The sequence below is a fragment of the Panthera uncia genome, chromosome B4, assembly GCF_023721935.1.
Source record: "Panthera uncia isolate 11264 chromosome B4, Puncia_PCG_1.0, whole genome shotgun sequence".
Taxonomy (NCBI): Eukaryota; Metazoa; Chordata; class Mammalia; order Carnivora; family Felidae; genus Panthera; species Panthera uncia.
Genome location: NC_064809.1, coordinates 134,626,431 through 134,643,171, shown reverse-complemented (window position 1 = coordinate 134,643,171; position 16,741 = coordinate 134,626,431). Strand labels below are relative to the sequence as shown.

The window sequence follows — 16,741 nt, the reverse complement described above, 5'->3', positions numbered from 1 at the left end:
GGGGGGGGGGGACGACCATGCCCCAGTGTGTCAAACGATCACAGGACCCACATGAAGCTCTTGGGCCCTGGAGTCAGAAAGTGCGGGTTCTAAACACCAGGCCGGCTGCTCAGGAGTGCGGAGCCGTGGCCAGTCACGACCGTTTCTGCCTCAACTTCTTCTTCTGTAAAATGGGACAATGACAGTATCTGCCTCACGGTGGTCATGAGATTTCAGTAAAATCCTAATGTTTGGCGTAAAAGAGGCTAGTTCTGTTAGAAACATCGACGGTTACAGGGGCGCCCGGGTGGCTCGGTCGGTTGAGCGTCCAACTTCGGCTCAGGTCACGATCCCTCGGTCTGTGGGTTCGAGCCCCACGTCGGGCTCTGTGCTGACAGCTCGGAGCCTGGAGCCTGCTTCGGATTCTGTGTCTCCCTCTCTCTCTGCCCCTACCCCCTCATGCTGTCTCTGAAAAATGAATAAACCTTAAAAAAAAATATTAAAAAAAAAAAAGCAGCAGCAGCAAGGCGGGAGGAGGAGGCCAGGGACCCTCACATCATTTTCTTGCTGAAAACCTGTTAGGATTTCCTGGTGTTTCCTACCCACACTCTGAAGTGCTTTCAGAGAGAAAGACAGAAGTCGTTTCGATTCTGACATAACCCGGTTTCTCTCAAAAACTGGGAAAATGTGTTGAGTTGCTATAGGTTGTTCCGGTCCCGAACCGGGAAGTACAGATTGTTATTTGCACGGGGCCATCATTCTGTGAGCTTCCGTAAGAACGTAAAATTAGGCCGCTACCCGAACATGAAGACGAGAATCTCTTGTAAAAAATAAGGCCGGTCGCAGTCGCGTGAAAAATCCCAAGTGCAGGGTTGGGACCCGGCTGTCAAACGGTCCTCTTCGGCCCGGCTTCCGTCCACCCGTGAGGCTCTTTCACAGCACGGGGCCGCTTCCAGTTGCACTCAGTTAACCCTAAAGAGAAGACCTGTCCGTCCCTCAAACGGCCTTTCCCGGCAGCTCGCAGGAACCAGCTGCCATTGCCGGGACGGCCGGGGCGGCCGGGGCTCAACCCGCGAAGCCTGCTTCACCTCTGCCTGGGAGGGAGGTTCGGACCAGAGGACAGAAGAGCGTGGAAAAGGGGACATCCGGAAGTGAGCTTTCTTTTTCTGTTTTCTGGATTTGCGCGAGCATCCAAGGTGAAGAAGGGGTGGCCACGAGGATAAGAAAGCCTGAGGATCCGGAGGCCTTCCTTCCCGACTGCGGCCCCCACGCCTCACTCCCGTGAGGCAGGCCCGGCGTTTCCCCCAAGTTCCTCGGGGCCCACGTGGTTTGTCGGGAGAGACACCAGCAGGCTCGGGTCGCGTGCTGGTGGCTGGCGCGGCCCTCCTCCGTCCCACCCGCGGGTCCTCTTGTCGCGAAAGTGGCCTCCGCGCAGAGGCTCAGCCCACAGCTTCCTTCACGTGGTCAACAGGGACTCACCGAGGGGCCGCCGCCGGCCCTCCTTCCTCCAGAGACTCACTCACTCACCCGGTAGGGTTTGTTTGTTTGTTTGTTTAAATCTGTTGGTTCTAGAAAGTGGTACAGAGAGTACAACGCTTCCTGCCAGGAATGACGATCCCAAAACACGAAAGCCAGGGAGTCACCATCTCACGGTGCTGAACCGGCCGTGGGGCGTCCATGCTCTGCCCAGACCCTTCTCCGTCACTGCTAAATCTGACCGAGGTCATTTTGGGCAAAAATCCTGACTTTAGGGTTCCCTGGAACACGTTCCCTCGATGCCAAACTTCTCTCAAGTGTTTTACAAAATACGCAGTCTGTGTAGCAATGGCATTTAAGTACAGCAACTGTAAAAAGTCCTTTAGTAACATCCTCAACACATCCCAAACTGCTCTTTTTACTAAAGGGAATGCAAAAAAAGAAAAACTGGCAAATACTTAACTTGGTAACAAAATACAAACATCCAGTTAAATGCTACGACTACTTACTAAGCACAGACCATGCGCCAGGACTGCGTACGTTTCACGTGGGTGGTCAGTGGGGTCCAAACTCGCCAGCTCTTTCGAAGGCAGACCTCACCCTCAGGGCCCGCTGTGCCCACCAAGTGCCCCAGGGCTCACGCGCGATCTGCCAGCGATGTCGCTCGGTAATGCCATCTGGGGACGCAAGGGAGGTGCATTACCGAGCACGAAGGGGATGTGCTGGTGGGACGCCTGCCTGGCTCAGGGGGCAGACCACACAGCTCTAATCTCGGGTGATGGGTTCGAGCCCCACATCGGGCAGAGAGATTACTTGAAAATAAATAAACAGAAGGATCTCCCGGTGACTGGTCGACTTTGCTGAATATGCTTTCAAAGGGAATGCAGACTGCTCTGTGCAGAGACAGGCTTCTGAAACCCCCCAGGGGCTGTGTTTGGACACTGTCACGCATGTGAAGTTTAGGCTGTTTCAGACTTTTCTTTTCTCTCTCTCTTCCTTCCTCCCTCCCTCCCTCTCCCTTTCTTTTTAGAGAGAGAGAACACGTGTGTGAGTGGAGGAGAGGGAGGAAGAGGGAGAGAGAGGGAGAATCATAAGCAGGCTTCACGCTCAGCATGGAGCACGACGCGGGGCTCAATGTCACGACCCTGGGAACGTGACCTGAGCCCAAGTCAAGAGCTGAACGCTTAACTGACTGAGCCACCCAGGCGGCCCTGAGACATTTCTTTATGGTCAAATCCATACGGGAGATAGCAATTTTCTGAAACACAAAGTCAAGAATTAGCAAAGCTCTCTTTATGCTCTTCTCCATACTGTAGAGACGCTGGGGGACAGGTGCAGAATGACCACCATGTAGACAGAACGTTACAGGAAGCGATCCTGAAAAGTGAGTATCTGGTCCGTGCAGACAATGCGACGCTCGGCGCTAAAAAAGAAACGAGAAGTCATGGAGCAGACTGGAATGCGGAGCACCAATGACAGAAGCCAGTCTGCGAAGGCCACCTACTGTGTGATCCCGGCATCTGCAGGGCACTCCAAACAAGGTATTAACCACGGAGATCAGAAAAAGATCTGCGTTTGCAGGCAGAGGACAGAGGATTCCCCGGGCCTCCACGTATTACAATGGGGGATGCACGTCCTTACGCACTTGTCCAAACTCAGCGCACATGACACCAAGAGCGAATCCTCCTGGGAAGTGCGGACCACGGGTGACAATGACATGTCAGTGGGTGTTCACCACGTGCGGCAAACGTCCCACCCCGGTTTCCCCGGGGATGGAAATGCACAGGGAATCTCTGTACTGTCTTCTCCATCTTGCTCGTCAGCCTACCACTGCTCCAAGAAAAGCCCAGGAGAAAAGAGAGTAACGTTAGGAATGAATCTTTCATGTAGTTTCAGAATTCAAAATACTTTCTCAGGCTGGCAAACTCACCACGACCACGGAAGACCAGTCGGGAGAAACTATTTCGGCCAGGATGTCTAATACATATCCCCAGAGACGTTCTTTCCCTAAAGTTCTACTCATCAGTATGAGTATATATCGGTATATAATAGCACCTGTTATATTAATCAGCCACAAGTGTGCCGCAGGATCCTTCAGATTAAGAATAGGTGGCAACAGATCTTTGCATGACGTTTTGTTTCAGGTTTCAAACGCATTTTACGTGGTGTTACTTCAAACGTTAATAGGAACTATCAGGAAGTAAAATGGCGAAAATGCTGTGTCATCGCAAAGCCAGGTGGCTGAAGTGACAGGCCATCCAAGGAAGCGGCTTCCACGGCCACTCGCACACTACCTGCGGTGTGACGGCAGCCCTGCCCTGGTCCCTGTGCAGGCTGAGTGCGTGCCAAGGGGGAGGTGGCAGACCACACGGCCCACCCCGGGCTTCTCACCACGGGAAAGGGCAGACTCCCATCTCCTAGCTTAGGTGAGAATAAACCCCAAGCATTCTTGCTTTTTTTTTTTTTTTTTTAAATCTTTATTTATTTTTGAGAGACAGAGAGAGAGCGAGCTCGAGAGGGGAAGGGCCAGAGGGAGAGGGAGACACAGGATCCGAGGCAGGCTCCAGGCTCCGAGCCGTCGGCACAGAGCCGGACGCGGGGCTCGAACTCACGGACAGCGAGATCGCGACCTGAGCTGAAGTCAGAGGCTTAACGACGGAGTCCCCCAGGCGACCCCAGGCAATCTTGCTCTTTGTGAGTCAACGAGGTACAGCCAACCCTGGTGCATCCTGACCTCTGAGATGGGAACGGCTGAGCAACCAGGCTCGGTGAGACACAGCCTGAGGACAGGCGTGGGCGGCGCGTGCCCCCCGGCGTGTTCTCACCTCTGTCACCTCTGGGCGCCCTCGGGGAGAACCACTTTCTGTGCCTCAGCCTGCGGGACGCAGAATCTGCGCGCTGACGATGCTCCTCATTTGTAGCCTCTGTTTCAGAGACGCGGGAAAACCGCGAAGCAGGGGCCACCCGAAGGAGCGCAACTCCAAGTGTGTGCGTCTCACTTAAAAATGGTCTACTTGCCACGACACCTGAACCAGGAAGCGGTCCACTTTTGTGAAAGCCTCATTTATTACAGGACGCGGACTCCTCCCGCCATCGGCTTCAGGCCCTGGGGAACTGGTTGCTAGGATGCCATAAAAGCCACACAAACAGGGCTTCTTTCCCCTTTCACTGTGAATGGTGCCATTTAGATGCATCCGTGTGTGTGTGTGTGTGTGTGTGTGTGTGTGTGTCGGGGGGCTGGTGGCAGCGTGTCACACTCTTAGCAGCCTGGGAGCGGCACCCGCACATTGTCCGGTCCTCGGCCCGTGCTTGGCTCACGTCACACGGGGCCCCGGGGAGGCCTCCCCTGACCTGCAAAGCTGTGTGTGTACAGACTTGTTTGCTCTGGTCGGGGAGAAATGTTGGGTCTGTACATCTTCAAACGCACTAGGTGAGAGGCAAGACAATCAGCGAGGGGCTTTACAAAACCAAATTAAATCACTGGCCAGCTAAACCAAAAGTTTATCTTTTTCAACTAAAAACAGCATTAAAGGAACAGAACAAATAATCACCGTTTATCAGCTATTTCATGCTGGGGACTCAGAAATACACAAGTAAATAAAAAATAAATGGCTCTTTCCCTCCAGAAAGAGGAGGGACAGCTTTCCCTCAGAACGACTTCCTAGCCGTTCGCTGCACTGAACGTCCGGGTGGGCAGTGTAGGGTATTGACAGCAGAAAGGCACCGTTCTGTGAACACGGCGCCAGCACTCCTTTGGCGTGGAAGCGCACGGACCCCACCAACTCTAGCCCCTCGTGCCCTCCCGAAGTATTTCAGACACTTCTCTGAACGGCCCCCCTCTGGCTGCTGCGTGGCAGGTCCAGTCACAAGCCTGGACTCCCCAGTAAGTACGGAGCTGGGGCGCCTGGGTGGCTCAGTCGGTTGAGCGTCGGACTCTTGATTTCGGCTCAGGTCACGACGCCAGGGTCGTGAGACTGAGCCTCACCTCGGGCTCCGCGCGGAGCACGGAGCCTGCTTAAGAGTCCCTCTCTGCCCCTCCCCCTCTAAAATGAAAATAAAATAATAAATAAGAAGGACAGAATGGAATATATTTCCATCATTTCCCAGGATGTGGCACTTAAGAGTCCAGAGTCTCCAAAATGCACATAAGAACGGTAAGGACTCCACGCAGTCCTGCTGGAGACAGGCTTGGGCAGCACAGTTCGTGCGTGTGCGTGCGTGTGCGCACAGATATGCAGGTACGGACATACAGTTTAGAAGCCTTCCCTCAAGTAATAGCCGTTCAAGACACCACATAAAACTCTGTGCTTTGGAACACACTCTGGTAACGCTCCCTTGGATCCGTGGGGTCCAGTGTGGAGCGTGCCCCGAGGTGTAAACGCACGGGGACACAGATCCCACCCGGGGTAAGTTGTCCTCGAGGGAAGGGGTTACATATGCGGGTACGTCCGTGCGGTGTGCTCACGGGGACGCGGAGCGCAACTGACCCATAAAGACGCGCTGGCGCGCTCTGCTTGGTCCCGGGGGTCACGGAAGGATCCCAGAGAGGAAGACACCCAGGTCTAGAGTTCCAGAGGAGGAGGGAGGGGAAACGGGAAGGGGGGTCCATCTCCAGGCTCAGGGGTGCATCTTGATCATGCACGGTTGCAACAGAGCGCTGAGCGGGTACCACGTGCTACACGTTCGGCAAGATCGGTCCAAGATTTCATACCCAACGCAGCGGATTACCCACGTGTCCCGGAGAAAGTACGCCTGAAAGGAACGCCGTGACGGAGCGAAGCGAGCACGCACGGGCAAGTCTAGACCCCTGAATTCGGACGAAGCACGGGCCTTACAGTCAGACACACCTGGGCCTGCACCCTGGCCCTGCCCCTCCCGCGCTGGGCGAATCTGGAGCGGCCGGCGTCAAGGAACCAGCTGCCTGGGCTTTAGCGTTCTCGGCGGGAAATGGAAATAAACGTTCCCAATGAAGCGGGTGGTCTTAGCCCCAGTGAAGGGGCCGGAACAGGACGTGGCACGCGGGAAGAACCCAAAAGGTGATTTAAAAAACTTGTGCGTGGCGCAACAGAACACACACATCCGAGGGCACGTCTTGAGGGGTTTCCTCACGTGGATGTGTCCCCGTGACTCCACCTACACCGAGACTAAGGACGCGCCCGCACCCCATCCCGGAGGGCCCCCGCGTGCCCCTTCCCTAGTAATACCCACCCTCCCACCTGCACACATGGTAGGAACAGGCCACCGTTCATTTATCCCTTCTACCACGGATGAGTCCCGGGATGCTCCCACCTTGGGGTTATTATCAATGGCTCTGCTGTGAAGGCTCTTGCACGCCTGGAAGACACACGCGTGCACTCCCCTCGGGGGAAGGTGCCGGGAAGGGCACCGCTGGCTCGCAGGCCGGGTGTGTGCGTTGTGTTAGGAGACGCGGCCAGAACGTTTGCAAAGGGGTTACTCCAATCTACGTCTTCCCCAGCAAGGCTCGGAGGTTCAGGTTGCTGCTCTACACCCTTGCCATCACTTCATGCTGTCGGCCCTCGCCATTAGCCATTCCGGTGGGTTTCTCACTGTGGGTTAATTGTGCATTTCCCTGACTGATGACACTGAGCTCTTTCCCCAGGTGTGCTGGCCATTTGGATTTCTTCTTTTCTGAAATGCCATGAGTCTCCTGTTCGTTTTGTTTTTAAATATATACATTTTAAAGTTTATTTTGAGAGAGCGTGAGAGAGAGAGAGCGCGCGCGAGAGCGAGAGAGCACAACTGGGGGATGGGCAGAGAGACAGACAGAGAATCCCACGCAGGCTCCACACTGTCAGCACAGAGCCCGATGCAGGGCTTGAACCCATAAACCATGAGATCATCCATCACGATCCTGTGAGGATAGGAGTAGGGCCTGTTTTATAAGCAAAGGAGCTTAAGGCCAAAGAAAGTAAATGCAGTGCTTACAAACTAGGAGGGGTGGGGTGCGGGTGTTGGACCCAGCGGCTGCCACTCTTGCCCCGGGCCACACCTCCTCGACACGGGTCAGGTCACAGGGGAAAACACAGTTTGTTTAATATTTCTGTAAACTACTTGCTACATTTCTGTACGCAAGGAAACTTACAAATGAGGTGTTTCAGTGTTAGAGAGAAAGAGAGAGAGAAAGAGAGAGAGAGAGAAAGAGAAAGGAAGGGAAAAAAGAGAGAAGAACAGAAAAAAACTCCTGTTTGGATTCTCTATGCCTGTCCCCACCCCCTCCAATAAAAACAAAACAAAACAAATCAGCCCACATCAAGGACAGCTGATGAAAACACAGATCAAAAAAGAATAAAAGGAAAACATTTCAAATAAAGCTCAGTGGTTTCTATTTGGAAGCAACAACAACAAAAATCCCACTTGCCACAATAAACTGACAAACAAGGAACTGACCCTGTGGTGGTGGGGCTGGAATTTTCCGATGGCCTCAGCTACCGTGTCATTACTGTGGGTGACCCACAAGCGAGCGGGTGAGTGAACAGCTGGGGCCTGGCTGGGCTCGTGGCCCTGGAGCAGCTGTGGAGGGCAGGTCTTCCCAGTGAAGCGCCCCTTTGACATGCTGCCCTCTCCCTGAGACTGGAAATCCCCGCTGGTTTCTAGAATCTACCTCCAAGAAATGGCGCCTCGGGCCTCGTTCCTAGCCTGGGGGCAGGGGCGGCGGCCCTCAGCGGCTCTGATAGGAGAGCCAGCCTGAAGTTCCTAATCCCCAAGGGTGGCCAAGAAAGTGGCAGTCTCACAGGGTCCCCCGCACTGATCTCCTTTGGGGACCGAGGACTGCTCCCCACGGCGTCACGAGGCCTCAGCCCCCATCCCACAGAGCATGGTTAAGTACATGTGCACGGCGGCTGACCCTGAGTGATCAGAGAATGGAGAGATTGTTATCAGCACGATTCCTCGTCTAAACATACCCAAAATATCTACTGATTTTTAACACAAAATACTGAAATTAAAGTTCTGTAAAAACTTGGCTGGTGTTAATTAGAAGAGGGGGTTAAACGAAACAAATCTGAAACACCGTCACTGCCGAGCAGACTTTACTTAATTCACGAAGAATCACAGAACCCACAGGAGCAATTTTTCGTGTGCTGCCAACCGCCCCTGTTCCCACCAAATACACACACACACGCCTCTCGCCAGGCTGCTATTTGTTCAGTGTTGTACCCACACGTCTGTGTGTCTAAGAAGTGTTTACTGGACATTTACTAGGTGCCAGACAGTGGCAGATTGTACCGGGGTGAACAACAGAAAAAAACGGTCCCTGTCCTCACAGCACTTGGCCCAGAGGGCAACTGAGACGTAAACGCACAAGTATTTGGTGGCACACTGCGATGAGCAGACACGGCAGGTTACAGGAGGGGTGACCGGACCCGGCCGGGCTCCAGCGACCTCTGGCTGAGGAAGAGACCGCGGGAGCCGAGCACCCAGCACGCGGAAGGCTGGCCCCGGGGAGAGCAGTTCAGGTGAGAGGTCGGTGCAGGTGACTACCTGCGGTGACCATGAGGCGCACGTGAGCCACAGTAAGAAAGCGTGTGGGGGGAGTGCCGCGGCGGGGAGAACAGCTCCGGACAAAAGTGCAAGAGGAGGCAGCGGCGAGATCAGACGGGGCCCCTCAGGCTGTGCTGGGGACTCCGGGTTGTTCCGAGCACGGTGGGCAGTCTTGGGGGTTCTGTCAACGGAGCGTGTTTGGGACAGACGGTGTGGGGGCAGGGAGAGTCCAGAGGCAGAGAGGAAGGATCCTATGTTGTTTTGCGAGGTCTCACGGAATGGCTGGGGAGTCCGTGTTTCCCGGACACCCCGAGGGAAGGAGGGGAACAGGAGTCAGGAAGCCACCGCTGACCCAGGCCGGGGTGAGGAGAGCGTGAACGGGACGGTGCCACTGGAAAAGGAGGAAGTGGACGGTCTTGGGACGTGCTCCAGAGAGAGAATCGGGAAGACGCGGTGACACGTTAGTGGCAGGAGACCGAAAAAGAATCAGCATGGCAAGGGGCTCCCGGATCTCTGGCCTGAAACCATTCCCCCAATTACCGAGGAAGGGGGGGCGGTTACGGAGCTATTAACAGTTCAACTGTGGACGTGCTGGGTTTGGAAAACCGGGAAGACATACCAGCAGATGAGAGAGCTCTGTCTACAGACTGAATCTGGGAGCCACGGGTGAACAGGTATTTGAAACCCTGAGAATACCCAGAATGCAACTCTGTCTCCCCATCTCCACGGTGACCGGACGGACTGGCCCAAGCCACCATCCCCTCTTGCCTGGAAGACCGGCCGCCACAGCCTCCCTACAGGATTCGCTGTCATTCCGTGGGCCCGGAGAGTGTCTGGCATGTGAAGAACGTTCACTAAACACGGAATGAATAAAGGAAGAAACGGGTGGGACTCCTTAGGGAGAAGAGGCAGGGTGAGGCGAGCACCCCCGGGTTCTGGAATGTCCAGCAGGGCTCCAGCAGGGCTCCAACGGGCAAACACTGCATGGAAGAGGAAGCAACAAAGGAGCCAGAGAAGAAGGATCCAGAAAGACCTGAGGAAAACCTACAGAAGGTGCTATCGTGAGGGCCAAGAAAGAGGCAGTATGTTACAGGCGACGGATTAATTCTGCCGAACTGAGTTTTAAAATGGTAAGAACAACAGAGCACCACTGGTTCTGGCACACGGTAATGGCTGGCGACAGTAAGCAAATGATGAGGCTCAGGAGCCCACTCACCGATCTACACCCCTTTTGAAGAGCCACTGGATTTCTTAAAATAAAGACACAAACTCTCAAGCGCAAAAAGAATGTTAGATGCTAAAAAGCAGACAGAAAAGAAGTAACAGGGCACTGGCTTACGGCTGGGTAAGGGGCTCTAGCACCCACCTCAGCAAACCCAAGAAAGCTGGTCCTGAACGGCAGGGAAACACTACGCCCTGCAGAATCCCTCACAGCTCAGATGCTGGTGACCACATGGATCTCTTCAGAAGGTAAAGGTGAAAATTAAAATAGAAGGCCTGTTTGCACATTTAACACGTACGTGTACCCCTAGACCCCCTTTCTCTATCTCAACACAAGACTGGAAGATTCATCAGCTCAACACCAAGGATAAGACAGAGACGCTCTGGCACGGAGGGCACCAGATAGGGTGGAGGGCGCAGACACCACGCGGGAGATGGTGGGATTAGGTGACCGTACGTACGCATTAAAATTAAAATGTAGAGATCCTGCGGCTTTCCCAATAAAATGGTGGCGTCAGGCATACATTTTCAAACAAACTCAACTAGTTCCCCACCAATGGCCCCACTTTAAAGGAAATTCTAAAAAGACCTCAGGCAGAAGGAAGACGATCCCAGCTGGACAAACAAGAGATACAAGGAGTGAAGGGCAGGCAAAGTAGTAAATATGTGGATAGATCTAAGTGAACACTGACATTAGGGGTTTGAAAACAGAATTAAAGTCTATAACAACAACAGCAGCATGTAAGTTGGGGGTGCCAAAATGGTCCTGTATAATCCGGGAAGGGGGTTAGGGGTGCCTGTTGTAATTTTCCCAGGAAACTATTAACAGAATAGAAAAAAAGAACAGAGAGCATTTAAATGAGAAAACGATAAAAACTGAATTATACAAAATAATCCAAAAGAAAGCAAGAAAGAGAGAAAAAGAAAATAAAATAGGAAGGACAGAGAAGCTTCAATACAAATAGGTCAGCATTTACATTATATTAAATATAAATGGGCTAAATGCAGCAGCTGAAAGACAGAGACTGTCAAACTAGATTAAGGGGAAAAAAAACCCAACTACATGGTGTTCACAAGAAGCACCTCTGACACAGACAAGTTGAAAATAAAAGAGTTGAAAATGTTATACCATGTAAATAGCAACCAAAAGCAAGTTAGAGGAGCTATATTAATATCAGGTAACAAATAATTTTAGAGTTTTAAAGGGGTTCAATTTATACTGACAACAGGAACATTTCTCAAGGCCTGTCATACACCTTTATCTAATAACACTGCCTCAAAACATACAAAGGAAAAATTTATGCAACTAAGTGAAGAAATAAGACAAATCTATAATCACAGAAGGGTATTTTAAGACTCTATGTAACTGATAAACCAAAGGAGACAAATGTATCAGTAAAAATATAAAATTTTCACAAACTTCACCTAATACACATGGATAAAATGCTGCTTCCCACTACTGGAGAATAAATGTTCTTTTCAAGCACACATAGAACAGCTGCAAAAAAGTACCATATACTGGGTCATAAAGGCAGTCTCAATAAATTTCACAGGACAGAAAAGTATGTGCTCGTTGATCACAACACATTTATGCTAGAAATCAAGCTCCAAAAGAGAACTAGAAATTTTCAATTTGTTTGGAAATTAAGAAATGCATTTCTAAATAATCCAGGGGTCAAAAAAGAAACCATGACAGAACTTAGGAAACACTTTAAATGTATGGTAACAAAAATAACATACACCCAAATCCATGCAATGGAGCTACAAAAATACATAGAAAAGGATAAAAGCTTAAAATTAAGAATCCTAAATAAATGGACAGATATGCCATACTCATGGACTGGAAGATCCATCCAGTATTGTTTAGATGTCAATTCTCACCAAATGGACTTTAGTCAATGCAACTTCAATGAAGAACTCAATGTGCGGATTTAAATTTTTGTTGGTTAAATTGGTTTTTTTTTTTTTTTTTTTTTGGTTGATTTCATGTGTGTATGTACATGTAGGTGTACATAAACATGTAACCACATGTGTACAATTTGACAAGCTGGTTCTTGTATGTAAACTTTTATGTAAAATACAAGTGACCAAAAATAGCCATAACACTTTTTAAAAAGAAGAGACCAGTTGAAGATTTGACTCAACTAACATCAAGACATGTTAGAAAGCGACACTTAAAGAGTAAGGACGACAAAGAGATCAATGGAAAAGAAAACAGAGTCCAAATACAGACCCACACATATTTATATACTTGTGATAAAGAGGGCACTACAGCTAACAACGCATGTTCTTTTCAGGAACTTGGGCTCGGACAATTGTGTGTCCATATGGAAAAATATAGAAATAGACCCCTAACTCACACTATACACAAAAATCAACTCTAAGGGAATTACAGACCTAAACAGAGAAGGTAAAACTATCAAGTGTTCAGAAGATAACACAGATTATCATCCTGACCTCAGGGTTGGAAAATATTTCTTTAACAAGATACACACCAAAGAACTAACCATAAAGGGAAAGTGATAAATTTGATTAACTGTTAATACCTCCTGTTAATTAAAATAAACTATAAAGAGAATGACAAGATAAGTCACACAATGGGAGCAAGAAAACATTAGTAACCATGTAGTTGACTAAAAACTTCTGTTTAGAACATAAAAAGATCTATTACAAATAAATCATAAAGGAAAAACCCAATGAAAAAATAGTCAAAAGGTTTGCTCAAGCATGTTTTATGTCCACTGACACACATGCACGCGCGCGTGCGCACACACACACACACACACACACACGAAATCCAAATGGCAAACATGTTAGAGGATGCTCAGCCTTGTTAGTCATGCAGGCAACAGTAAACGAGATCTGTAGTCTTAACTACAGTGACATGAGAACAGCGAGGAGTGAAGGTGGTTTATAAGAGAATAAATCTTCATGTCGTAATAGATTCATCAGAACCCAATATACACATCAAGAAGCAGCAACAGAGCAGGTTACTTAGGTGTACAAAGCAGCTAGTAAAACAAAGGGCGAAGAGTGAGTTTAAAGTGTGGCCAGTGGAGTAAGAGGCCTCACTCAGTACCTTTTGGCACTAAAAAAAAAAAAAAAAAAAAAAAAAGATGTATTGTTTTGATGAACAGAAAGTAGGAGAAAGGAAAACACCTAAAATGGGTGGGGAAGGGTAAATGGGAGGTAAGGAGGCGAAGTCAGGGAAATTAGAGAATTCTCTGGAACACCTACTTCTGAGTCAGAGCAGAGGAGCAGCACAGAAGGGCACTGGTGTGGTTTTATTCCATAATCCGTATCGTGTCCTTTTTGCGCTGGCTACCAGGAACGCCAGGTTCAAGTGTATGGCTCCCGCCTAAAACGTGATCCCCTAGGCTCTAATGCCTCTTCGTTTCTGACCATTCAACCATCAATTTCCCTTCTGCTCTGGTATCTTAGTATGTAGTATCTCCTATCTTATGCATATTTTATAGGCCTTTGCAATCTGGCCGGCTTTGATAAATAAAACTCCAAAGAAGGAATGAATATGCGTCATACTAAACTACGTGGGATTTTAACTTATCTTGACAATTTAAAGAATATTCTGGGATCTTGCACTTCTTCATTAATTATCATTGTAAAGACACCAGTTATCTATACAGATTATCCACATACATTTTTTTCAATTTCGAATGCTGAATAATTTCTCCGCCACATGAACAGGTTATTGTGGTTTCCCTACATGAATTCCGTCCCCGCCCTGTGACTCCTAAGGAGGAAGCACAGCAAAATGGCTAGGGACCGGGCACACACCAAGCCTGCACTCTGGGTCTGGCCCGCAGGACGAGGCTCTGAGACTCCCTTGCCGTGTTTCCTCATCCACAACACGGGGGTGGCGACGACGACAGCGTGTGCTCCGTGGCGCTGCCGGGATTAAATAAGGTAACGGGCGTAAGCGCACAGCGAGGAGTCAGTGAGTGTTTCTGGAAGGAAGGAGTGAGTGAACGGAGGAGCCGCCCAGGAGGCTGCCAGAGAGACCCTGTAAGCGTGGAACCACAGGCGGGCCGTCTGCAGAGCCACGACGCGCTGTGCGCAAGGGCCGGGCCGTCCCCTGCTCTCGGTCAGAGCCGAGACCCGTGATAGAACGTCTTCTTCCCCAGGAGGTCGGTTTAGGGAGCAGAACGCTGTGGGTGAATGTCTTGTTTCGTGATACATCCTCTTTGTCCTCAGGAAACGCACCACCTGTCCCTGCACCTGAGTGACCTTTCACTGCCTTCCTGTGACCCCCAGCTCTCTTTCCTCCCTTCTTTTTTGGGGCTAAAAGACTTCCAGACTGTGGGGGGCAGAGCCTGTAGTGGCTGATTATAATGCGGTGCAGCGAACCAACTTTGTTTTGCCTCAAGGAAGAGTCTTCCGAGGCTTCTGTCTTTTCCTGACTCAGCTTATAAACCGTTGTGCTCTTTAAAATCGGAGATTTTCTTCTGTTGCTAATCAGACAAATGACAGTGTCGTCAGCACCGGGATGAGCAGTCCTCCCTCCACCTACTTTCAATACACGATTTTTATCAACTCCTTTTGTCTTCTTGACAGAAGCCACAGTGAGGGGTGCTGTTCCCACGCCCCCCCGACCCCCATCCCCTGAGCCCCAGGCCGGGCTCCTCACTGTCCCTCAGAGGGTTACGCTCTCAACGTCCTTCCTCGCCAGCCCCGCCCCCAGCAGGCGCCCAGGGCACAAGGGCACGCAGCGGCCAGGGCGAGGGACTGGACGGAGTCCGGCTCTCGCCAGGGAAGTCTCGAACTTACACGGAAATACCGCTCAAACCCCACCGGGCTCAACCTGGTTTCCGGATGCGGTTTCCTCACGGTATCAGAGCAGCTTCCTAGCGTCACTCCTTGGTGAAGTGGATGAAGTAATGGGGTTCCCCGAAGAACCCTACAAGCAGGGTGGTCAACCAAGGGCAAGAACCGGGCCCCCCCCCCCCCCCCCCGCCCCCACTTGGGTAACAGAGGGTCACAGGCCAGAACACGTCAAAGACAGGTAGGTGGTGCCACGAAAGTGTTTCTCCCTATTCCTGGGGCCGCAGGGCGCCCCTCGAGCTTCTCTGTCACGAAACCGTTGCTAAAATGGTTCCTCTCAAAGGACTGGATACTTAGAATCTCTAGAGCAAAAGTTAAAAAAAAGCACGATTCTTCACATTTACTCCGAGGAACACACACTTTGGAAAGGTGACGTCGGCGGCAGGAGGCACACAGGGACCCTGGGTGGGCGGTCTTCCCCCCCAGAGTTTAAAGCATTCGTGAGTACAGGGCTGCTTTAGAAGGTCCCACTCACCTTGAACACCAGCTCACTGCACTGCACAGACGGCAGGAGGGCTGGTCCGGCGTCCCGACTCTGAGAAAGTGGCTTAGTTCTTAGGAATAAGCACCCAAGAAAGCCAGCCGGCCACAGGGCCAGGGAACACAGGGAAAGGGAGTCACACGGAGGGCCCTGACTGTGAACGGATGCTCACGGGTTCACGTGCAAGGATACAGGGGTTGCTGTCATCGATGCTGCAGCTGTCCAGGATCAAGGGGATGCCATCCAGCTCATTCACCTGCGGAGAAAAGAAAAGGCACATTTATACACCGAAAAAGGCCTGGGTCAGGGTGAGAGATCATAGACGGTCTGTCTCTCCTGCTGGTCTCCTCACTCACTGCGGTAACGTAACAGCATACTGCTATATTTGAAGCCTGCCACCCCAGCCACAGCGGACGACGAAGCTCGACCTCCAACATCGAGGCAGGCAGACACAGCAGGTGTAGACGTTAGTGACCTGCCTGCCCTAATGGAGTCAGACGATGAGACGTTAGTTAACAGAAGACCCTCCTCCTGTCTCTGCTACAGCCCAGCCTCCTGCACCCGCCACCACCCCGACCTCCGACCACCCAGCCCAACACCTATCCCACCACCTCTGGCCTTGTGGGGCGGGGCGCTCGCGGTCTTCCTGATCCTGGTGAAAGCTGAACTACGCTGTACGTACATTGTGTCCTCTTTACACAGACTGTGGAGTTATCACATCACTCCTGCTTTTACGACACAGTGTTACTTCAGGTTTTATGTGTTATTTGGTAGGATTTGGTAGGGTATTTGGGGGGACGGAGAACGCTCAAAACATTTTCCATTTAATTAAGGGCAATCGTTTCTTTGCTTTCTGCCGTTTCGGCTGACGGGGCTTCATGGGAACAAGCAACTTCTGGAGAGCAGGGGAAACCGGTATCTCAAACACGTACACCGACCCAGAAATCTTTAAAAGCAGACATGAACAGAAAGGGATACACTATTTTTCTTTTCACCCTTCCTTAAAAATGCGGGGGCAACTGGACAGCCATATAAAAAAGGATAAAATGGATCTCTCCCCAGCAATGTTCGCCAGGGTAAACTCCGAACGAATCTGAGTTTATCACAGTTTAACAGTACTAGTAAGTGGACAGTTTTTCTACACGAAGAGTAGGAAAAGCTTTCCAAACTATGACTTAAAATCCAGAAGCAACTGGGAAAAGAGGTTTTTAAAATTTGCCTGCAGTTTTTTAAAAAGCAAATTAA

General features: G+C 50.7%; 1 protein-coding gene and 1 long non-coding RNA gene across 2 annotated transcripts in view; both read right to left on the bottom strand.

Moving 5' to 3' along the window:
- ATXN10 (ataxin 10) overlaps positions 1-16,741 on the bottom strand; it is a 167,948-nt gene that overhangs the window by 13,319 nt on the left and 137,888 nt on the right. The window contains exon 10 of the mRNA XM_049626527.1: positions 15,689-15,752. Within this exon, the coding sequence (XP_049482484.1) occupies positions 15,689-15,752 (64 nt within the window). The remainder of the gene's footprint in view (positions 1-15,688; positions 15,753-16,741) is intronic.
- LOC125919708 (uncharacterized) lies at positions 3,942-15,680 on the bottom strand. The gene is made up of 2 exons (XR_007456874.1): positions 9,575-15,680; positions 3,942-9,346 (listed from the first exon to the last, which is right to left on the bottom strand). It is a non-coding gene; the product is annotated as an uncharacterized LOC125919708 (long non-coding RNA).